General features: G+C 50.5%; 1 protein-coding gene across 2 annotated transcripts in view; it reads left to right on the top strand.

Annotated features, from left to right (window-relative positions):
* The window catches only part of PALD1 (phosphatase domain containing paladin 1), an 82,216-nt gene that overhangs the window by 53,060 nt on the left and 5,015 nt on the right, over positions 1 to 24,141 (top strand). Inside the window, exons 16-19 of one of the 2 annotated variants that reach the window (XM_007454556.1) lie at positions 1,047 to 1,187; positions 1,422 to 1,493; positions 11,069 to 11,213; positions 19,247 to 19,251. In XM_007454556.1, the coding sequence (XP_007454618.1) occupies positions 1,047 to 1,187; positions 1,422 to 1,493; positions 11,069 to 11,213; positions 19,247 to 19,251 (363 nt within the window). The remainder of the gene's footprint in view (positions 1 to 1,046; positions 1,188 to 1,421; positions 1,494 to 11,068; positions 11,214 to 19,246; positions 19,252 to 24,141) is intronic. The other variant, XM_007454557.1, reaches the window with a different exon arrangement.

Raw genomic sequence — 24,141 nt, 5'->3', positions numbered from 1 at the left:
GGCGCCCCCCCCCCCCCCCCGCCTCCCTCGGGCCTGGGCCTTGGCTGTGGGCGCAGCTCCCCAGGGGGACTAAGCTTGTTCTGCAGGGTTTCAGGTTGGCCTAGGCCGTTTATTCACATGCCTGCCAAGCTTTGTGTGTGTGTGCATGCGCGCCTGTGTGTATGTGTATTATGTGTTGTAGGTATGTGTGGGGTCGGTGAGCATGTCTGTGGGTGTGGTTTTGGAGAGTGTGTGGTATGTCTGTGTCTGTGGAGGCTGTGCTGTGCCACTTGTCTTTGCCGGGGGACACGTGGAGAGCGTGTCTGGTGGGGAGCTGTGTGGTGTGGTGTGTGTAGGGGGTTTGTGGAGGAGGGCGCTGGAGAATGCTGTGTGTGACTGAGGGAGTTCTGTGTGCATGTGGTATCTATAGGTTTATGCCTGTGAATGGGTGTACGGTCTGTGGGTCTTTGTGTGGTGTGTGTGCCTGGCATGTATTGTGTGGGGGTCGCTGTGTGCCTGTGTGATGTGTCAATTCTTTGGGTGATGCGCCTGTGTCTGTCTGTGAGATGGGTGGTGATGGGGCTTGTATGGCCCCCTCACTTTGCTCTGTGGGTCTGGCTGCCTGTAGTTTGTTGCCCCCTAGTGGTCTCGCGCTGCAGTGATTGGCTGAGGTCGGGACTGCCCTCAAACTGGGATCTGGGTTGGGTCCACCTCAGGTGGGCAGCAGGGCGGGGGGTCCACGTGCAGCCTGGGGGCACAGCATATAGGGATGTGCTTGTTCTGCTTGGCAGATGGTGGGCACCGGGAACCTCAGGGGTGTGCCCGTGTCTGCTCATACATCCAGTGCCTGGTTATATGGGAGTGTGGCTGTTTACGTGCACGTGGTCTGGTGTGTACTGCAGTGAGCTGAGTGTATGTGCGTACAAGGTTGTGAGCCTGACACAGCCAGGCTCAGAGCAAGCACTCCCAGGACAGCTGCCGGGGTTGCCATTTGGAGGGATGGGCCATCTTGGGAATCTGTGCAGCTGGGAGTACCCACTGACTCAGACCTCGGTCTCCCTGTGCAGGATTTTGACCGGCTGCTGGGGACCCTGCAGGCTGCCCTCGCCAAGGACCCGGGTACTGGCTTCGTGTTCAGCTGCCTCAGCGGCCAGGGCCGGACCACGACCGCCATGGTGGTGGCTGTGCTTGCCTTCTGGCACATCCGAGTATGTGTGGCCTCTTGTGTGAGGACAGGGGTCTGCCCAGGCAGGGTGGGCATTTGGTCCCTGGGGACCCTGGCTGTGGCAGGAAGGTGTGGTCCCAGAGCCCCCTCTCATCAGCCCTGGGCAGACGGCGCGTGGGCTGGCAGACCCCCGGCACGGGCTCCAGCTGTGGGCAGAGCTGGGGGAGGGTGTGGTCTGGTAGCCATGCTCCCGGTCCCAGCAACTGTCCTCCCTTAGGGCTTCCCCGAGGTGGGCGAGGAGGAGCTCGTGAGCGTGCCCGATGCCAAGTTCACCAAGGGCGAATTTGAGGTGAGCATGCCCCGTGGGGTCCCCAGGGGACACCTGGGGGAGGGGAGGGGTGAGTCTTGCTGGCAGGTGGCGGGGGGAGATCTTCAAAGCTCCCCCTAAGGCCATTACCTCATTCCACCTCATCGTATCAGTCCTTCCCTGTCCCCATTTCACAGATGAGCAAACCAGGGCACAGGGTAGCTTGTCTCTGGGCCCAGGCAGATGGTGTTTGGAGAAGAGGGGGTGGATCCCCCCGACTCCTCCTGGCCCTGCTGCTGGGCTACTGGCCACCATCTTGTCTGGGTAACACTGATGACCACCTCACAGGCACCTGGGACCCAGCTGTGGTTGGTGACCCTGGTGCTGGGCCCCGGACCGCCCCACCCCACCCCCATTTCAATTCAGGGCACTGGATGGACAGTGCTAACATCTCACATTTAGCCACCCATGTATTGCACCTCATGTGCCTCTTGTAATCTTCCCTGACACCCTGTAAGTAGGTGGCAGTGTCCCCGTCTTACACATGGGGCATGTGGAACTCAGAGTTGGCACGTGGCTGCCCGGTGTCGGTGTTGTGGTCGGCTCCTGCCTACCTGGCCGGCCTGGCCAGTGCCCCTCCCCTGCCGTCCCTACTGTCCTGACACCCTGGCCTCCATTGCAGCTCCTCAAACTCACCAAGCGCTTTCAGCTTCTGGGCCTTTGCATATGCCTTTCCCTTGCCCTGGACCACTTCTTTCTTCCTTCTTCTGGCTGATTCACTGATTCTTTTCTTTTTAACTTCTTATTGTGGTAAAATATACATAACACAAAATTTACCATTTTAACCGTTTTTCAGTGTACAGTTCTGTGGCATTAAGTACATTCACATTATTGTGCAACCATCACCACCATCTCCAGAACTTTTTCCTTAGGCCACATTGACCCTATCCATTAAACACTAACTCCCCATCTCCCTTCCCCTAGCCCCTGGCAGCCACCATTCCACTTTCTATCTCTATGAATTTGACTATTTTACATACCTCATGTGAGGAGAATCATACAGTATTTGTCCTTTTGTGACTGGCTTATTGCACTTAGCATAATAGCATCCAGTTTTATCCGTGGTGTAGCATGTGTCACAATTTGTGTTTTTAAAAGGCTGAGTAGCATTCCATTGTAAGTATTGACCACATTTTGTTTATCCATTCATCTGTCCGTGGGCACTTAGGTTGTCTTCACCCTTGGGCTACTGTGAATCACGCTGCTGTGAACATGGGTGTACACATATCTGTTTGAGTCTTTGCTTTCAATTCCAGAAGTGGAATCACTGGATCAACCGGTAATTCACTGTTTAAATTTTGAGGAACTGCCATATTGTTTTACACAGCAGCTGCACCATATACATTCCTACCAGCAAAGCACAAGGGTTCCAGTTCCTCCACATTCTTGCCAACACTTGTTGTTTTCTGTTTTTTTTTTTTTTTTTTTTTTTTTTAAAAGCCGGTCTTTTTTTTTTTTTTTTTTTTTTTTTTTTTTTTTGATAAAAGCCTTCCTAGTAGGTATGAAGTGACATCTCACTGTGGTGTTGATTTGAATTTCCCCACCGACTAGTGATGTTGAACATTGTTTCATTTGTTTTATGGCCATTTTTGTATCTTCCTTGGAGAAATGCCTATTTGAATTCTTTGCGCATTTTTGATTTGCGTTGTTTTGTTATTGTTGAGTTGTAGGAACTCTTTATATATTCTGGATATCAATCTTTTGTTAGATACGTGATAGCTCGGTGGGTTGCCTTTTTACTCTATTGATAGTGTCCTTTCCTGCAAAAATTTTTAATTTTGATGAAAATCAATTTGTCTGTTTTTTCTTGTTTCCTGTGCTTTTGGTGTCATATCCAAAGAGTCATTGCTAAATGCAATGTTATGAAGCTTTTCTTCTAAGAATTTTATGGTTTTAGCTCTTACATTGAGGTCTTTGATCCATTTTGAATTAATTTTATGTTTTTAGTTTAATTTTATTTATTTTTTTATATAGCAGGTTCTTATTAGTTATCCATTTTATACATATTAGTGTATATATGTCAATCCCAATCTCCCAATTCATCACCCCACCACCACCACTTTCCCTCCTTGGTGTCCATACATTTGTTCTCTACATCTGTGTCTCTATGTCTGCCCTGCAAACCGGTTCATCTGTGCCATTTTTCTAGGTTCCACATATATGCGTTAATATACAATATTTGTTTTTCTCTAGATCCATCCACGTCTCTACAAATGACCCAATTTCAGTCCTTTTTATGGCTGAGTAATATTCCATTGAATATATGTACCACATCTTCTTTATCCATTCGTCTGTCGATGGGCATTTAGGTTGCTTCCATGACCTGGCTATTGTAAATAGTGCTGCAGTGAACATTGGGGTGCATGTGTCTTTTTGAATTATGGTTTTCTTAGGGTATATGCCCAGTAGTGGGATTGCTGGGTCATCTGTTAATTCTATTTTTAGTTTTTTAAGGAACCTCCATACTGTTCTTCATAGCAGCGGTATCAATTTACATTCCCACGAACAGTGCAAAAGGGTTCCCTTTTGTCCACACCTTCTCCAGCATTTGTTGTTTGTAGATTTTCTGATGATGCCCATTCTAACTGGTGTGAGGTGATACCTCATTGTAGTTTTGATTTGCATTTCTCTAATAATTAGTGATGTTGAGCAGCTTTTAATGTGCTTCTTGGCCACCTGTATGTCTTCTTTGGAGAAATGTCTATTTAGGTCTTCTGCCCATTTTTGGATTGGGTTGTTTGTTTTCTTAATATTGAGCTGCATGAGCTATTTATATATTTTGGAGATTAATCCTTTGTCTGTTGATTCGTTTGCAAATATTTTCTCCCATTCTGAGGGTTGTCTTTTCGTCTTGTTTGCAGTTTCCTTTGCTTTGCAGAAGCTTTTAAGTTTCATTAGGTCCCATTTGTTTATTTTTGTTTTTATTTCCATTACTCTAGGAGGTGGATCAAAAAAGATCTTGCTGTGATTTATGTCACGGAGTGTTCTTCCTATGTTTTCCTCTAAGACTTTTATAGTGTCCAGTCTTTTTTTTTTGTGGTATGCGGGCCTCCCACTGTTGTGGCCTCTCCCGCTGCGGAGCACAGGCTCCGGACGCGCAGGCTCAGCGACCATGGCTCACGGGCCCAGCCGCTCTGCGGCACGTGGGATCCTCCCCGACCGGGGCACGAACCCGTGTCCCCTGCATCGGCAGGCGGACTCTCAACCACTGCGCCACCAGGGAAGCCCTATAGTGTCCAGTCTTAACATTTAGGTCCATTTTGAGTTTATTTTTGTGTATGGTATTCGGGAGTGTTCTGATTTCATTCTTTTACATGTAGCTGTCCAGTTTTCCCAGCACCAGTTATTGAAGAGACTGTCTTTTCTCCATTGTATGTCCTTGCCTCCTTTGTCATAGATTAGTTGACCATAGGTGCATGGGTTTATCTCTGGGCTTTCTAGCCCGTTCCATTGATCTATAGTTCTGTTTTTGTGCCATACCATTATTGTCTTGATTACTGTAGCTTTGTAGTATAGTCTGGAGTCAGGGAGTCTGATTCCTCCAGCTCCGTTTTTTTCCCTCAAGATTGCTTTGGCTATTTGGGGTCTTTTGTGTCTCCGTACAGATTTTAAGATCTTTTGTTCTAGTTCTGTAAAAAATGTCATTGGTAATTTGACAGGAATTGCATTGAATCTGTAGATTGCTTTGGTTAGTATAGTCATTTTCACAATATTGACTCTTCCAATCCAAAAACATGGTATATCTCTCCCTCTGTTTGTATCATCTTTAATTTCTGTCATCAGTGTCTTATAGTTTTCTGCATACAGGTCTTTTGTCTCCTTAGGTAGGTTTATTCCTAGGTATTTTTTTCCTTTTGCTGCAGTGGTATATGGGAGTGTTTCCTTAATTTCTCTTTCAGATTTTTCATCATTAGTGTATAGGAATGCACGAGATTTCTGTGCGTTAATTTTGTATCCTGCAACCTTACCAAATTCATTGATTGGGTCTAGTAGTTTTCTGGTGGCATCTTTAGGATTCTCTATGTATAGTATCATGTCATCTGCAGAGAGTGACAGTTTTACTTCTTCTTTTCCAATTTGTATTCCTTTTATTTCTTTTTCTTCTCTGATTGTCATGGCTAGGATTTCTAAAACTATGTTGAGTAATAGTGGCGAGAATGGACATCCTTGTCTTTTTCCTGATCTTAGAGGAGATGCTTTCAGGTTTTCACCATTGAGAATGATGTTTGCTGTGGGTTTGTTGTATATGGCCTTTATTATGTTGAGGTAGGTTCCCTCTATGCCCACTTTCTGGAGAGCTTTTATCATAAATGAATGTTGAATTTTGTCAAAAGCTTTTTCTGCAACTACTGAGATGATCATATGGTTTTTATTCTTCAATTTGCTAGTATGGTGTATCAGATTGATTTGCGTATATTGAAGAGTCCTTGCATCCCTGGGATAAATCCCACTTGATCATGGTGTATGATCCTTTTAATATGTTGTTAGATTCTGTTTGCTAGTATTTTGTTGAGGATTTTTGCATCTGTATTCATCAGTGATATTGGTCTGTAATTTTCTTTTTTTGTATTATCTTTGTCTGGTTTTGGTATCAGGGTGATGGTGGCCTCGTAGAATGAGTTTGGGAGTGTTCCTTCCTCTGCAGTTTTTTGAAAGAGTTTGAGAAGGATGGGCGTTAGCGCTTCTCTAAATGTTTGACAGAATTCACCTGTGAAGCTGTCTGGCCCTGGGCTTTTGTTTGTTGGAAGATTTTTTATCACAGTTTCAATTTCAGTGTTTGTGATTGGCCTGTTCATATTTTCTATCTCTTCCTGGTTCAGTCTCGGAAGGTTGGCTTTTCTAAGAATTTGTCTGTTTCTTCCAGGTTGTCCATTTTGTTGGCATAGAGTTGCTTGTAGTAGTCTCTTAGGATGCTTTGTATTTCTGTGGTGTCTGTTTTAATTTCTCCTATTTCATTTCTATTTTTATTGATTTGAGTCCTCTCCCTCCTTTTCTTGATGAGTCTGGCTAATAGTTTATCAATTTTGTTTATCTTCTCAAAGAACCGGCTTTTAGTTTTATTGATCTTTGCTATTGTGTTCTTTGTTTCTATTTCATTTATTTCTGCTCTGATCTTTATGATTTCGTTCCTTCTACTAACTTTGAGTTTTATTTGTTCTTCTTTCTCTAGTTCCTTTAGGTGTAAGGTTAGATTGCTTATTTGAAATTTTTCTTGTTTCTTTTTCCCTCTTAGAACTGCTTTTGCTGCATCCCATAGGTCCCATAGGTTTTGGATCATCATGTTTTCGTTGTAATTTGTCTCTAGGTATTTTTTGATTTCCTGTTTGATTTCTTCAGTGATCCTATTTAGTAACGTATTGTTTAGCCTCCATGTGTTTGTATTTTTTACGTTTTTTTCCCTGTAATTGATTTCTAATCTCATAGCATTGTGGTCAGAAAAGATGCTTGATATGATTTCAATTTTCTTAAATTTACTGAGGCTTGATTTTTGACCCAAGGTGTGATCAGTCTTGGAGAATGTTCCGTGTACACTTGAGAAGAAAGTGTAATCTGCTGTTTTTGGATGGAATGTCCTATAAATATCAATTAAATCTATCTGGTCTAAGCTTGTGTTTCCTTATTAATTTTCTGTTTGGATGATCTGTCCATTGGTGTAAGTGAGATGTTAAAGTCCCCCACTATTATTGTGTTACTGTCGATTTCCACTTCTATAGCTGTTAGCAGTTGCCTTATGTATTGAGGTGCTCCTATGTTGGGTGCATATATATTTATAATTGTTATATCTTCTTCTTGGATTGATCCCTTGATCATTATGTAGTGTCTTTCCTTGCCTCTTGTAACGTTGTTTATTTTAAAGTCTTTTATCTGATGTGAGTATTGCTACTCCAGCTCTCTTTTGATTTCTATTTGCATGGAGTATCTTTTTCCATCCTCTCACTTTCAGTCTGTATGTGTCCCTAGGTCTGAAGTGGGTCTCTTGTAGACAGTATTTATATGGGTCATGTTTTTGTATCCATTCAGCGAGCCTGTGTCTTTTGGTTGGACATTTAATCCATTCACGTTTAAGGTAATTATCGATATGTGTGTTCCTATTACCATTTTCTTAATTGTTTTGGGTTTGTTTTTGTAGGTCCTTTTCTTCTCTGTGTTTCCCACTTAGAGAAGTTCCTTTAGCATTTGTTGTAGAGCTGGTTTGGTGGTGCTGAATCCTCTTAGCCTTTGCTTGTCTGTAAAGCTTTTGATTTCTCCATTGAATCTGAATGAGATCCTTGCCGGGTAGAGTAATCTTGGTTGTCAGTTCTTCCCTTTCATCACTTTAAATGTGTCATGCCACTCCCTTCTGGCTTGTAGAGTTTCTGCTGAGAAATCAGCTGTTAACCTTATGGGAGTTCCCTTGTATGTTATTTGTCTTTTTTCCTTTGCTCCTTTCAATAATTTTTCTTTGTCTTTAATTTTTGTCAGTTTGATTACCACTGTGTGTCTCGGTGTGTTTCTCCTTGGGTTTATCCTGCCTGGGACTCTCTGTACTTCGTGGATTTGGGTGGCTACATCCTTCCCCATGTTAGGCACGTTTTTGACTATAACCTCTTCAAATATTTTCTCGGGTCCTTTCTCTCTTCTCCTTCTGGGACCCGTATAATGTGAATGTTGTTGCCTTTAATGTTGTCTCGGAGGTCTCTTAGGCTGTCTTCATTTCTTTTGATTCTTTTTTCTTTATTCTGTTCCATGACAGTGAATTCCACCATTCTGTCTTCCAGGTCACTTGTCCATTCTTCTGCCTCATTTATTCTATTGATTCCTTCTAGTGTATTTTTCATTTCAGTTATTGTATTGTTCATCTCTGTTTGTTTGTTCTTTAATTCTTCTAGGTCTTTGTTAAACATTTCTTGCATCTTCTTGATCTTTGCCTCCATTCTTTTTCCGAGGTCCTGGATCATCTTCACTATCATTATTCTGAATTCTTTTTCTGGAAGGTTGCCTATCTCCACTTCATTTAGTTGTTTTTCTGGGGTTTTATCTTGTTCATTTATCTGGTATGCAGCCCTCTGCCTTTTGTTCTTGTCTATCTTTCTGTCTGAATTAATTCTTGTGTATGGTATAAAGTAAGGGTCCAAGTTCATTCTTTTTCATGTGGATATCCAGTTTTCCCAGCACCATTTGTTGAAAAGAATGTCCCTTCCCCGTCGAATGGTTTGGCAAAGTTCATTTGACCGTATACATGAGGGTTTATTTCCAAGTCTACACGTCGGTCCCTCAGATGTGATAGTTAGAACTCTCTCTACTCACACCCAGTCCTGTGCCAGGAGCTCTGTGTGTGCTCCCTTTTTCACCCTTCACAGCTCCCAAGAGTTAGGTGCCCTTACTACTCCCAGTTGATAGATGAGGAAACTGAGGTGCTGGGAGCCAAGCTCATCACCCTAGAACCACGTCATAGAGGTGATGGGGTCAGGGCACAAGCCAGGTAGTTGACCTCTGAATCTGTGTTCTAAAGTTACATCATGTGACCCAAGGATGCCTCTGTATCCCCATCCTTACCCACCCCAAGACATGCTCATGTCTAGACCAGATTCCTTTGTAATTAATTCAGGCCTATTGTGCCCACAGTCCAGTGGGGAACATTCAGTAGACTGTGAAGAATGCTGAAATAGACATTGGTTCTGAGCGCTGAAGGTGCAGCTGGGGGAGCCCAAGAGGGCTTCGTGGAGGAGGTGACATTTGAGTGCATTTTAGAAAGATGAGTGAGTCTCCTGGGGCTCGGGGGAGGGATAGTGTTCAGAGGGGCTCAAATGTGCAAAGGAGGGAGTCTGGAAGGGGCAGGACCTGTGGAAGGCTGCAGTTGGCCAGAATGGAAGGAGGCAGGGCTGAGGTGGGGGCCCTGACTGTGAGGACCCTGGAAGACCACACTGTGTATTTGACCTTAACCTTGGGGCCAGCAGAAAAGTAGGGGAGGTCGTGATCAGATTCTCATTCTGGAGGCCAGTATGTGGAGGAGGGTGTGGAGAGGAGAGCCTGGGGCCTGAGTGAGGCGGGGGCCGCCCGGTGAACAGGAGTCCAGTCACCATTGGCTGGTCTTGGGGGCCATTGGTTGTGAGGCAAAGAGGGAAGACACCCAGGATGACCTCAGGTTTCTGGCTGGCGCTGGTGACAGCCAAGGAGATGAAGAATTCAAGGGGAGGAGCAATTTAGGGGTAGAGGCCAGGAGTTTGGTTTGTTGCATTTGAAAAAGCTGCAGCCCTCTGCCTGGGGAACTGCCCCTGGGCCATCCTGGGGACCTGCCTGTGGTCCACACTCCTCTTAAGCGAGATGTCCAACCCAGAGCTTGGGATCCGGGTGTGGCCTGAGCCGGATTAGCCGAGGGTCCTCCCAGGTGATGGGTCCTCCTCTCCCACTGGGCTGTAGCTCCACCCCTGCCGGTGTGCCGGCCCTGGGCCAGTTCCTTTTGAGAAATGCAGGGGTGAGGGAGCGCCCTTCCTGCCACGATCCCGCTAGGGCCCAGTCGTGGAGATGGGTCAGATTGAGAGAAGAGCTGAGTTGGGTAGGGTTTTGGTCTTTCGTTCATTTAGCATCGTCCACGGGGCACCTCCTAGGTGGAAAAGCTATTGCTCTCGGGGATTAGGGAGCTTCTTGTCTGGTGGGGAGCAGATGTGAACAAGTGGGGACACGGATGGATGGGATGGATGAGTAGGTGGAGGTCGACTTCGGGGCTCTGAAAGGACCGTGCGGGCTGTTGGGGTGACTCAGGGGGCTCCAGCAAGGCGTTGGAGCCCTGGGGGGGGGCGGTTATGAGGGAGGCTGGGAGGCAGGTGGGGTCAGGCACTGGGGGACCTTGTAGACCTGGGGAAGCTTTCGGTTTTTATGTTGAGTGCCAGGGAGCCAGGAAGAGACTGAAGCCCAGGAATTACACAAACAGGATGTGCTCACACTATGGCCTCTCTGGCTACCAGCGAGGAGAAGGAGGGGCTGCTGAAGTGGGGGTGGGAGGTGCTGGAGGCTTGGGTTGGTGCTGGCGCAGGGGTTGCAGGGTAGGCACATCCAGAGGGGGGTCCGCAGGGGCGTGGTCGGGAGGGTGACTGCGGGGAGGAGCCCTGCCCTGCAGAGTGACCTTAACGGGCCTCAGTTTCCCCGAGTAAAGGGGGGCTTACTTCAGATGAGCGGTGTCCACACTGGGTTCCTCAGAGCTGGGTGTTTCCGAAGTGTCTGGGGGCTGCTGCCAGGTGGAGGGAGAGCCAGCGAGGCCCCAGCATAGGCCTGTCCTGTATCCCCCCCTTGCCCCGCCAGCCCCAGTTACATGACAGCTGTTTTATGGGTTAGAGTCCTGGATAAGGCTTCGTTTGAAGCAAGGTTCCTGCTGCTTAAAAAATAAGCACCTCGGGAGCCCTGGCCTCAGAGATACGGAGGAACGCCCTTGTTCCCCGCCCCCATCTGAGAAGCAAGGAGTGGTCAGGGCCTGGGCCTTGAAGCCAGTGCAGCCCTTGGTGTGGGTGAACCTGTTGCCGGGGCTGGAGGGCCCCCCCACCTTGGTCTTCTCTCTGCTCATCCCCCTCCTCTGGTCCCAGGTGGTGATGAAGGTGGTGCAGCTGCTGCCTGATGGGCACCGCGTGAAGAAGGAGGTGGACGCAGCACTGGACACGGTCAGTGAGACCATGACGCCCATGCACTACCACCTGCGGGAGATCATCATCTGCACCTACCGCCAGGTGAGCCTCGGCCCTGGCCCGGGTGCCGTCCCCACGTGTACAGCCCAGGAGGCGGCCACCGTGGGTGTGAGGGCTGGGGGCCCCACAGGACCTGCAGGGGCTCTCGGTCTCTTCACCTTCTGGAAGCGGAGGTGATCCCTGACATGGAAATACGTCCAGCCCCGGCTTGTCCCAGCTACGTTCCAGAGTGCTCGGTGGGGTGTGTGCGGGGGTGAGGTTCAGGGTATTTAGCAGCTGCTGCGGCTCTGGGACCCGTCAAGGATGTGACCGGTCAGAGGAGCACCCTGTCCTAGATCCCTGTGGTGCCAGGCATTCACCCTCCGGTTTCTGGGCCATGGGGGCCCTGGGGATCCTGGGCAAGAGGCAGGTTGGTAGATGGGTCCTGGAGAGTGGCTGTTTAATATCCGGCAGGGAAGCCGTTCAGTGTTTTCACAGCTGATGCTGCCTGAGGGACTGGGCATTCAATAATCCAAATCAGGAGTTTTCTAAAGAAGTCCAGATTTCATATAAACATTCAGATTTTTAGCCTATCTAGAAAAAATGTGCCCTCCAGTCGGCTGTGGTTCCCCATGCTCTGTCACATGGGGCCCAGCTGGTGCGGCCATGTAACCCACCGGGCTGCTCTGGGCATCAGACTCTGGCCTCTGGCCTCTGTGTTGAGCATGCTGACCTGTTCTTGTTCTTCTCTGGCCCAGTGAACTTGCTTGGCTGCTGGAGAAGGAGAGGGTGCTGGAGTGGGAGGGAGCAGCTGTGGGGGGAGCCGAGGAGACTGAGCCTGAAGTGAGGGAGCGCCCCTCTGGGTGCCGGCCTTGTGCTCTCTGCTGTGGGCCAGCAGTCCCCAAGGTCAGCTTCTGCCTGTGGCCCCTGCAGAGAAGAGGCAGCTCCAAGCCAGCCCCATGCGCAGCCTGCACCTGGCACATGTTGTGAATGGCTGATCCAGGCCAACCTTTGCTTAGGGTCATCGATCAGACCATGGCTGGGAAAAAGGGTGTTGGGCTAGAGGCAGGCCATCTGGGGTCAGGCTATGCCCAAGGTCAGAGGTCACTTGGAAGGGCTGCCAAATTTGGTGTGGGGAAAGGAGTTAAGGAGTTTCAGAAAATGGACTTGGCTGAGCTTTAGAAGATGGGCTCATTTTCCCCAGGGCCAGCAGCTCCATTGTATATCCCCTTTGGAGTTGCCTGTGGGTCTCACTCATGGTGGTCTTGTATTCTGCCACCAGGTGGCAGCAGTGAACTGAGAGCCTGAGCTCCTTTCAGGACGCCCTGAGAGAGCGGAGAACTGACGCTTCCATTTCTCTCTGTAGCTGGAGGCCCGAGTAGTTGAAATAGGATGCCTAGCCCTGCTTCAGAGCACCCATAGGCCCTCTCCCCACACTGACCACACTCTGTCAGAGTCCCCCTCTCCACAGCCCCTTCCTTCCGGCCCTGCTAGCTCTTCACTGCCTTTAGGCAATTTAGGGACTGCACCCCTGCCCCCCCAAAGGTGATAGGCCCTCCCCTCCTCTGAGCTCTGCAGCCATGGATGTTCATTGTGGGGCACACCGAGGGTGCAGCAGGGAGCATCAAGGGGACGTGAGCCTTGGGAAGAGAGGAGAGGTCCCACAGAGCTGGCCTTGAACAATCCCGAAGTAATGAGAGCCAGGCGAAGGCACTTCAGGCGGGAGGGAGCGCCTGGGCGAAGGCCAGGAGGCTGAAAGTTGCGAAGCGAGTTCAGAAGCAGTGAAGGTGCTTCGGTGCCCGTGAACACAGTTGTGTTGGAAGTTGTCAGAGATGAGGCTGGGTGGGTGAGTTAGCTCTACTTTGTTGGCAGCGGGAGGGAAGGGTGGTGTGGTTGGGGCTATGTTCAGCAGTAGATGCTCTGGCTGCCTTTGGGGTGTGGGGTGTTTTAATGGAAGCAGAGCCAGTAGAGGACTCTCGCCCCCTCCCCGCCAGGCCAGCTCCGTCATCTCAGTTCCAAAGACTAGGATGGTGCTAACCTCTGCAGTGGGAGGAGGGGAATCCCTGAGCCCCATTCCTGGGCTTCCTGGTGTTGGTGATGGAGGGATAAGGGTCCGGGGCAGAAGGAAGATGTAGAGTCATTCCCCAATGTGGCCACCAGGTGGCACCAGCGAGCTGGGGTCAAACTCTCAAAAGAGCTGAAGAGGAGGGGGGGCCCAAGACACCCTCTAATCCAGTTCTTCTCACCCTGGCTGCGCAGTCGATTCACCTCGGAGCTTTAAAACAGGCCCATGCCTGAGCTCCATCCCCAGAGAGTCTGATTTAGTTGGTCTGCTATGGGGGCTGGGGCATGGAGCTTTTCTTAAAGTAACTTAGGTGATTCCAAAGTACAGTCAAGGTTAAGTATCACATACTCTAAGCAGGGGTCCCCAACTTTAGTGAGATTCAGGATCACCTGGAGGACTTGTTAAAATGCATATTGCTGGGCCCACCCCCCGGCTTTTGATTCTGTAGGTCTGGGCGTCTAGCAAGCTCCTACATGTTGCTGGTGCCCCTGGGCGGGGCCCGCACTGCGGCTTCTGCCACTGTAATGTCTGCTCGCTCCTTTTTATAACAGCTTTATTGAGATGTAACTCACACACCACACAAGTCACTTATTTAAAGTGTGCAACGCAATGGTTTTTAGTATATTCACAGAGTTGTGTAACCATCGTTACCACAGTCAACTTTAGAACATTTTCATCATCCCAAAAAGAAACCTCTTGTACCCATTAGTAGTCGTTCCCCATTTCCCCCTCTCCAAGCCCTGGGCAACTGCCGACCTACTTTCGGTCTCTGGGGATTTGCCTGTTCTGGACGTTTCATATAAATGGAATTATACAATATTTGGACCTTTGTGACTGGCTTCTTTTACTTAGCATACTGTTTTTGAGGTTTATCCACATTGTAGCATGTATCAGTATTTCACTCCTTTTTATGACTGAATACTATTCTGTTGTGTGCATATATCACATTTTGTTTATCTTTTCATCAGTTGACGGACATTGGGTTGTTTACGTTTTCTCGCTATTATGAATATAAAGCTGCTATGAGCATTCATGTATAAGTATTTGTGTGGACGTGTTTTCAATATACATAGGAGTGGAATTGTTGGGTCATATTATAACTTTAGGGTTAATCTTTTGGGGAACTGCCAGACTGTTTTCCAAAGTGGCTGCACCATTTTATATTCCCATCAGCAGTGTGTAAAGATTCCAATTTCTCCACAACCTCGCTAACACTGGTGATTGTCCTTTTTAAAAAAATTTATTTATTTTTTTGGCCAGGCTGCGTGGCTTGTGGGATCTTAGGTCCCTTCCTGACCAGGGATTGAACCCACACCCTCAGCAGTGAAAGTGCAGAGTCCTAACCACTGGACCGCCAGGGAAGTCCCTGGTGATTGTCCTTTTTGATTTTAGCCATCCATTATAGCTGTAGCCCAGATGATTCTGTGGCTTCTTAGCTGGTCACTGAGAACTTTTGTGGGTGAAATGGGGTCTGGAGTCCTCGCTCCCTGCATGGGAGACTGTGCATCTCTCTGCCCCTCTAGGAGGTCGTGTCTGGGTGCTCTGGCAGAGAGTGGAGTGGATGGGCGTCCCTAAGGTCCCTGAGTGGGGGTCAAGCAGATCCAAGAGGGAGGGGAGAGTGTGCGGGGCGCTCTTGCTGTCAGAGTCAGCTATGAAGAGGCAGGGAATCAGTTTGGGGATTGCCATTTTCTTAAAAAAATTTAATTAATTAATTTATTTTTGGCTGCATTGGGTCTTCGGTGCTGTGCAGGTGCTTGCTCTAGTTGTGGCGAGCGGGGGCCACTCCTCGCTGTGGTGTGCGGGCTTCTCATTGCAGTGGCTTCTCTTGTTGTGGAGCACGGGCTCTAGGCACGCAAGCCTCAGTAGTTGTGGCATGCAGTCTTCAGTAGTTGTGGCTTGTAGGCTCTAGAGCTCAGGCTCAGTAGTTGTGGCGCATGTGGTGGAAGGCATGTGATGCCTTCCAGCCTGGAAGTGCTGTTAGAGAACAAAGAAAGAATCCAAAGACCTTATTCCTAGCCCAGGTTTCACAGACCAGTGTTAACAAAGGGAAGGATCTTTCAAGGGTTGCCAATATGTAGCCTTGTTAAATGTGTTCATTTTAAAGGAAGGAAGGAAGTAAAGAAGCAAAAATTAAAAAACCCCAACTACCATCTAACATGGTTGGCATTTTAGAAAAGAAAGGATATTTTAGTACCAGAAAAGTAGGGTGGGTGTTCTCAGAATAGAGGGCAGTCCTTGAAAATATTTATATTTCTAAATTCCTGTGGAGTTGTGAGACTGGTCATAGACCTACATTTGGGAATTGCGACGAGGCCACTGTTTACTTTAGTCGGAAAGGCAGAATGCCTCCTTCAGGGTCACCCTGCACTCGCCCTGGCCTGACTGGACCCAGAGCCCCTGTCCTGCCTGAGGTCAGGGTGATCTGAGCTGTCCCAGCTGCCTCCAGATTTGAAGGGGCATCTGGCCAGCTAGGTGTGTGTGTGTGGACCCTGGAATGGACTTAATTATGACCGTCAATCCCCGTGTGGATGGGAAGGAAGCAGGTTAGATTGTCCTGGGTTGACTGGTGGAAGGAACAAGGATGTGGGCTCTGGAAGGCGCTGGGTTCGTACAGGGCCATCTTCATCCTCTCTGACTACCTTTGTCCCCCCGCCTACAGGCTGGATTAATGGTGCTTCCTCGCAGGGCTGTGTGTGGGAAGGACACAGTAAATGTTCGAAAATGGGAGATCCCAAGGATCATTGTAGGGCACAGTGTCCTGTGATGTTCTTCCTAGATCAAACCCCCTGAACAGACTCTCAGATTTTAGTGCCAAGGGGACTTAGAGAGCATGTGACCTCTCTGTTTACAGATGAGCAGGAGAGCGGACTGCCCAGGGCCCCACGTGAGTTGATGGCAGATCAGGGATGAGAGGCAAAGATCCTCACTCCCAGCCCCGAGCCCCTCCCCTGACCACGATGCCCTTGACCCCAGGTCTCAGTCCATGTTGCCCTGGTGGGCTGTGGTGGGCTTGCTGAGGCTCCAGAGGCAGCTGCTTCCTCTATCCTTTCCCTCTGATGGACTGACGCCTCTGGAAATTGGCAGCCATGTCTCACCCCTGGTACCTGGCTGTTTATTTAGACCCCTGCCCTCTGGTTTCAAGCCGGAAGCCCCCGGGTGCTCTCCGGTGGAGCCTGCAGTTGTCTGCTCAGAGCAGGCCGGGTGCTGCATGTGCAGGTGACTCTCGTTCGCCTGGTTGGACACCCAGGACCTCTGAATGGGAATGGACCTGAGCCCAGGCTCAGGTTGGGGGTGTATCGCCTACATGGGCTTCATTTGCCTGGGAACTTTCCAGGTCCTGTCCACATTCTTCCCATCAGAAGGTTTCCTCCCAGGATCCCACAGCCTTGGGGTTCTGAGACAGTCAGCAGCACGCGCTCCTCAGCTTCCTGCCCTGCACCCCAGATCCCCCAAACTGTGCATTTCCCTTCCCTGGCCCTGCCAGGTCCAGCAGTCAGCTTACACCTTAATCACAAGCAATTAAGAAAACGGCTCCTGGAACTTGGCGAGTGCACTTCTGCCAGCAGTAAAGCTATTTCAGGGCCCTTGGTGGAGAGGAGCGGGAGAATGTGGGGTTGCTGCTCTGTCGTGGAGCGGAAGGGAGGGCTCAGCGTGTGTCTAAGTCTCCGTCTGCACGGCGAAGTCACACAACAGCGATGAGGACTGTTTGTAGCTTGTTTGTGGTTTTGGAAATGATATTAGACCATTACCCAGCCTCCCAGGGATGGTTTCAGTTTTGCCTTCTCTTTCTGGTCTTTGTGCCTGTGCGCTCACTTCCTCTCACGGGGGTGGTGATCGCGCTGTGTACACAAGCTGTCCTGCTTATTCACCTGGATGACTTTCTTTCATTTAAACATGTGCTCAGTCAGCACATGCTTACTGAGCACCTGTCCTGTGTCTGGGGATGGAGCAGTGAGTGAAGCTTCACTGAGCTTATATTCTAGTAGAATGAGGAGAGGCTCATTAATAGTTTGAGCTCGTGGACACTTTAGCCTGTCTGTTGAAGAGCCTCTACATCATCCTGTGTAATGTCAGCATAATACCTGGTTAAGTGGCTGTACTGCAGCATCACCTGCTCTTCCTGTGGAGGTGGCCCATGAGATTGCTTCCTGTTGTTCTCTGGGCAGGTGATGGTACCATGAGCCTCACAGCGCATGCTGCTTTTTCATCCATGTGGCTTGTTTTATAGGCTGATTCTTAGAAGTAGGGTTATTGACTGAGTTGAAAAATAGGAACTTGTTTTTTCAAATTATTTTGGAGAATTTCAAACAGAACAATTCAAAGTAGGGAGAATAATTTCACAGACCCTTGTGTGCCCACCTCCCAGCTTCAGGAATCAGGGCCAGTCTTATTTCATCTGAAGCCCTACCAGTGTCACCCACTACCCCAACTGGATTATTTTGAAACAAGTCCCAGACCTCATATTACTTCCTCTATAAATATTTCAGCATATCCATCAAAGAAGCGATCTTTTAAAAAAAGACCATCATAGGGACTTCCCTGGTGCTCCAGGGGTTAGGATGCTGTGCTTCCACTGCAGGGGTCACGGGTTCGATCCCTGGTTGGGCAGCTAAGATCCCGCAAGCTGCGGCGTGGCCAAAAAAAGAAAAGACCATCATAACGCCACTACCACACCTAAAACGACAGTGATTTCTCATCCTCCAATACCTAGTCAGTGTTAGATTTTCTTACTGATCTCACGACGTATTTCTGCAATTGGAGCAGGACCCAAACAAGATCCACGGGTGGCATTTGGCTCATGAGGCCCTTAAGTCTCAATGAATCTAGAACATTTCTCTTCCTTTCCTCCCCTGAAGTGAATGTGATGACGTAACCAGCTTATCTTCCCGGGCGTCCCACAGTCTTGATCTTGCCGATTGCACCTGTGGGTTTAGTTGAGCCTGTGTTGCAGTTCCCGTGCTTCCTGTAAATGGGTAGAGCAGAGGCTTGATGGGATTTGGCTTGGTGTTTGGCCGGCACAGTCACGGGTGGTGCCGTGTGCTGCCGCGGGGGCCTGGAAGGTCCTGTGGCCTCTGCTCTGACCTGGCAGCTGCTGGTGCTCATCCCCTGGATTCCTTATTTCATTGGGGGTTTGCAAAATGCTGATAATACCGGCTCTCTCATTCCCTCTGCGTTAATTAACTGCTGTACTTCCAGAAAGAGCCGTCCCCGAGATGCAGTGAGGGCAGGAAGGCAGGGCTGGTGCTTGCTTTTCCCTTGGATTTACCTGTCCCCGGGGGAGCTTTGGGAGACGCTTCTCTATAGCCGAGTTGAGGTACTCAGTAAGCCCTAATGTTCCTCCAGACTCGGATGGCACTGGAGTCGGCGATGAGGGTCTGGGGGTGACTGGGTGGGGGTGGGCCGGGAGAGGGCAGACGGAGAGGCTCATGAGGGGAGGCTGGGAGTTGCTGGAGGCCATTGCTGGAGGCCGGGGGCCAAGGACACATGGGGCCTGGGAGGTGTCCACGCCAGGCTGACTGTACATTTTCACATCCGCAGTCTGGCTCAGTCCTCCCTGTGTGCCTGTGCCTGACCAAGGCAGCTTGTAACATTACCTCCATTTGAGGAAGGGAGGCCCTGGGCTTGTCCGAGGACACACAGATGGTAGATGATGGCAGGAGGAGAGCACGACTCCAGCCCCCGACTCCCAGATCAGACCCTCTCCATCGTGCCACACTGCCGCCCAAGGAAGAGGGGGCAGTTTCACCTCCCTTGCCCGTCTGCAGCCCCACTGGGGGAAAGCATAAGGCCTGGAAGCCACGGTCCTCGCCCTTGTATTCCCCGCCTGAGTAAGGGGAGGAGCCCAGAGGACAAGAAGACATCCCACACTCGGGTCATGGCTGTAGAAGGGCATGGGGCCAAACCTGCACACACATTTTCCGTGGAGACAGACCTTCCCCAGTGTAGCAGTCTGGACGCCTCTCTTTGCCGAGACCTGTTTCAGGCCGCCTGGCCTCTGGGGGCTGCAGCCCGTGATGCCTCCTCCATTCCTATAGAGGCAGTGAGTTTGGGTCAGGGCCTGATCACCCCATGTGTGTGAGGGGCCCACAGTGCTCAGGGTATTTTTAAAAATGCCTCAGTAGGAAAAAAGAAAGAGAAAATCCTTTGAACTAAGCCACTCCATGAGTTTGGAATAGAGGTGAGAAGGCTGGGCCCCCCGACTGAGGAGAATCCAGGGGGCCCCCAGCCCACAGGGGTGACACCATCGGGTGAATGAGTGTGTTTCTTGCTGGGCCTGGAAAGGGAACATATTTGTGACAGAAACCAAGGTCAGGGCTCCTGAAGGAAGTCCTGTTAGAATCATTAATGCCAGGGGCACTTTTCCTTAGCCTTGGCTAGTGACATTAATTCTGTGTTAGTTCTGTGTTTGAGACAGTCTGATGTGTCTCCCGTCTGTCCCTTCAGAAGGAGTTTGAGGAAAATCTGAGGTGAAGGTACCACACGGAGAGAAGTAAAACGTCCTTTGGTCTCAAATTGAGATTTATTTTATAGACGACGATGCTTTAACTTTGAGCCGTGCTTTTTGAGTTTTCTAAGAACTTCCCTCTCTTTCCTCTGGTCCTCAGAGCAGCTGGTGAGGAGGTGAGGGTGTGTTTTATTAGACCCATTTTCCTGAGGAAGACACTGAGGCCTAATGAAGTTTTGTGACCAGCTGGAGGCAGGGTTAGCACCAGTCTCCCAACTCCTTGGCCTGCATTCCTTTCCTTCACTGTGATGGCCATGACCCAGGGGACAGTTCTCTTGTGGCAGAAAAAAAAGGGCTGGCAAGAAAGCCACCAGCCCTTCCTGGTTGCACTGCCCTGGGTTGGTGCAGAGTTGCTAAGAGGTCAAAGAGATCCAGCTCAGCACCGCAAGGACGAAGATTATTTCTTTTTTAAAAATTTATTTATTTATTTATTTATTTTTGGCTGCGTTGGGTCTTCGTTGCTGCGCAGGCTTTCTCTAGTTGCGGTGAGCGGGGGCTACTCTTCATTGCAGTGCGCGGGCTTCTCACCGTGGTGGCTTCTCTTGTCGTGGAGCACGGGCTCTAGGTGCGCGGGCTTCAGTAGTTGTGGCGCACGGGCTTAGTTGCTCTGCGGCATGTGGGATCTTCCCGGTCCAGGGATTGAACTCGTGTCCCCTGCGTTGGCAGGCAGATTCTTAACCGCTGCACCACCAGGGAAGTCCCGAAGATTATTTCTTAAGAGAAATGTAGAGAGAGACAGCTCTGGCCCTGAGCCCCAAGTGGGGTCTCTCTCTGTCTCTCCAAGACTCCGGCTTGGCCAGAATTGTTCCCTGGAGACCTCATTCTGGTAGGTAAAGTGTCTCAGGCCGTGCAATTAGAGCAACCCTGGAATGCTGTGAGCTGTCACGTAAAATATGATGGAAGAAAAGGGTTGCTTTGCAAGGCTTTTTCACACCAGGCCAAAATAGAGCCAGTGGATTGTTGAGCAGCTTTCATTCAGATGGAGTGTGTGGGTGTGGGTCTGTGTGTCTAAGTGTGAGTGTGTGTAAGTGTGAGTGTGAGAGTGTGTGAGTGTGTGAGTAGGCTCATGTTCTCAGTAGCCGAGACCTCCCTTGCTTTCCCTTCGTTCCCATCATACGGCTGAGCTGGAACCACTTCACCCTCCAGGGGGACTGTGCTGGTTTGTTCAACGGCATCCATCCAGGGAACACTGACACGGTGCCAGGCGTGGTTTCTGAATGTGCGCCATCAGGCTTGGGATTTTCAGTGGTTTGGGAGGGGTTCAGATCTCAACCCCACCGTCTCCCTGCCTCCCCCCTCCCCCCCGCACCCTCTCCGTCTCCTGAGACCCCTGCCTCTGTGCTCATCGCTGTCATCGTCAAGTTCATGGTTGTCACTAAAGGTGCCTCTTTCTGCTGCTCATCTCTGTTCCACGTGCAAGGGCTCATCCCTGAAACCCTGACTCAGACCCTGCCTGGCACAAGTAGGGCTTCACAGATGTCTGCCTGTGAGCGGATGGAAAGTGGACAGTTGCATGAGTCATTGTGTGGTTAAATAGGAAAGCCGCCCCCTACCACCTCTGTATCTTTTGGTTCTTTGTCCACATCGTTGGTCTCCAGGAGAGGGCGCTCTTCTCCAGCAACCAGAAGAGCCCTGGGAGGGGGTTGGAAACCCTGGTTCTAGCCCAGGCTCTGCTAGTAACTTCCGGCACAACCTTGGGCAAGTCACTTTGACCTGTCTGGGCCTCTGCTTTTCCATCTGTCACCCGGGGTCAATACTGCTGCCCCGCCTGCCTTGAGGGGTGGCGGTGAGCACCTGCCTGGGTACCAGTGAGGTGGGAGTGGGGTGTACGGTGGCCGGGACACCAGGCTGACTCCTTTGGTTATGTGTAGGGACAGTGGGCTCCTGAGGCCAGGACCGTGTCTGGTCAGCACTGAATCCCACAGCCTGGTCTAAGGGTGAACGGTGTTTGTTGGACGAACATCAGAGAGGCACATGGTGCCAGGTTTAGCCCCTTCATGCTTTGAAAGTGCTGATCAAAATATGACATCTTTGGAAAATCAGTTACCCGCCTCTGGGGCGAGGGCCCCTTTCTCCCTTCTGGGGACTAGGTGTGGAAAGCATCCTTGGGCGTGAGGCGCCTCAAGCTCACGCAGGCCTGAGGATGGAGTCTGCAGGGACTCATGCAAAGCCCCCAAGGAGAGGGGTGGCGTTCAATTTTGAGAAGAAGGGTGGGGTCTGAGCTCCTTGCCCCTTAGAAACTGACCATCTTTGAGGGCTGTGGGCCGCCCGCGCAGTCTGGACCCTGCCTCAGCTGGAGGGCGGTGGTCGCCAGGCCATGCTTGTCCCTGGGGAGCGGGTGGGGAGAGGGCAGCAGGGAGGTTCCAGTAATGACCGCAGGTTCCCGCAGGGTCACTCTGGTGCCGCACTGGGAATAGACAGCAGGGGCGGGGTTGAGGGCAGTGGCAGGGAGGCCAGTCAGACGCCGTCACTGAGATGAGGTGGCTTGACTGGGGCGTGAGAGGGGGCAGCTTCTGGGGGTGTGTTGACATAGAGTTGACAGGATTCCCTGATTGGCTGGATGTGGGGCTGAGAAAGGGAGAAGTCGAGGAGGGATGTCGGTTTGGGCCTTAGCAGCAGGAGTTGCCTGTGAGATGGCAAGCTTGTGGGCAGGGCGGGTTTGGGGAGCGGTCCCGAGGCCCGTGTGGAGTGTGTTGTGGAGTTTGAGGAGCCCGAACCTTGTCCATGCGGAGCTCTTGAGCAGCAGTTGCACGTCTGAGTCCGGAGCCCCCGGCGCAGGTGCACACGTGGGCGTCCCCAGGGAATCTGGAAGCTCGGTGCTAGATGACACTGAGAGTATGACACTGAAAGGGCGACATGACCCCGGGAGTGAGTGCCCGTTGACCAGCTGAGCACCCTCTGCACACTGGGTCCTAGTCAGACACTCAGGGCGGCGGGAAGGAGGCAGAGATGGAAACCTGGCTGTAATCTGGTGCCTGCCGCCCTGGCGTATCACTGTCTTGAGGAGACCAGTCATGCCTTGGAGAAGCAATAGAAGCCCTCGCGATGGAACGTAATGCAGTAGTTAGTGAACTGGCGCAGAGCAGAGGAGGCTGAGAAGAGTGTGGTGGGGCTGGATGCTTCAGAGCCTTGGGAGAGCAGTGGCTTGTCCGGGGCCTGGAGGGAAAGCTGAACGCGGCCAGCCCCGGCAGAGCGGAGGGCATTCCAGGCAGGAGGAAGAGAGAGGGTAAAGGTACAGAAGCAAGAGTGAGGCAGGGAGCACTTGAACTTGACTGTGGTGGAAAGGCCTAGGGTGTTAGGAGAGCTGGGGTTTTGGAGTTCATGTCCCAGCTTGGAACTCTGTGACCTTGCTGAGCCCCATCTGCACCATGAAATGTCCCTCTTGCTTCATGGGTTTGCTGGAGGGCATATTAGAATCTCCTCATCAGGTCTACGTGCGTTGTGCTCAGCCTGGCACCTGCATGCAGGGGGCCCGGGCACACCTGGGGAGGCTTTCCAGCCCTGCCTCCATGGGCCTCTCCCAAGTGGCCCAGCAAGGAGCAGCGCACCTCGGGGCCCGCGTTGATGCTGGGCAGACTGGAGGCTTGAGAGGCCTGACGAACCCAGGGCCCTGGCCACCTTCCCTGGGCCCCGTCTGTTTTAGTGCTTAGTCCCCAATGGACGAGGAAGCCCTGTCCGCTCCACCACAGCTAATGACAGCCTGGCCTGCCAGGCCATCTAAAAACAGCTCCACTATATTTATCTACTGGAGGTGGCTGGCCTGTCCTTCTCCCCAGACAGTGCCAACCTGGGGTGATTTTAAGGAAACCAGGGCTTTGCTAGGAAGATGGGTCATTGTCTCAAATCACAGGCTGCGGTCGGGCAGGAAGCGCCCACGGAACCTTCCGGTGGGTGTCAGGCGTCACCTTGACCCAGCGGTCTGAATTTAGAGATAATTCCACCCTACCTTGCCAGTAGGGTCTCGGAAGGAATCACTTGACCTCTCCACCCAAGATGTTCCTCAGAATCCTTGCTGGAATTTCTGGGGGCAGCAGGCTTCTGTCCCCTCTGGAGCAGGGGCACCAAGAGGATAGAGCTGCCGCGGCTCTGCCCCCAGGGCCAAGTCCCGAGCTGAGGCCTCTTCACACCCAACAGGAAGTTACTTCTGAGCTCTTGAAAGTAGTTTAAAATGACTCTGCCTGGTGGCACTGTGGGTGAATTCCTTTCCTTCTTTCTAAGAAAATGTGTTTAACTAGGCTCCCAGCCTTTGGATGGAGATTGGGGAGCAGTGTAAGGGATCGGGTGGTGAATGCCCAGCGGCGCACAACATGAAATAGTCACCCTTAGAGACAGGCAGAGTTGTGCTGTATTAGCCTCAGTTTGTATTTAGGTAAAATCTTTTTTTTTTTTTTTTTTTTTTGGCCTAAGGATTAATTTCTAACAAAC

This window comes from Lipotes vexillifer, unplaced genomic scaffold (assembly GCF_000442215.2).
Source record: "Lipotes vexillifer unplaced genomic scaffold, Lipotes_vexillifer_v1.1 scaffold708, whole genome shotgun sequence".
Classification (NCBI taxonomy): Eukaryota; Metazoa; Chordata; class Mammalia; order Artiodactyla; family Lipotidae; genus Lipotes; species Lipotes vexillifer.
This window is presented reverse-complemented; position numbering and strand designations above follow the sequence as displayed.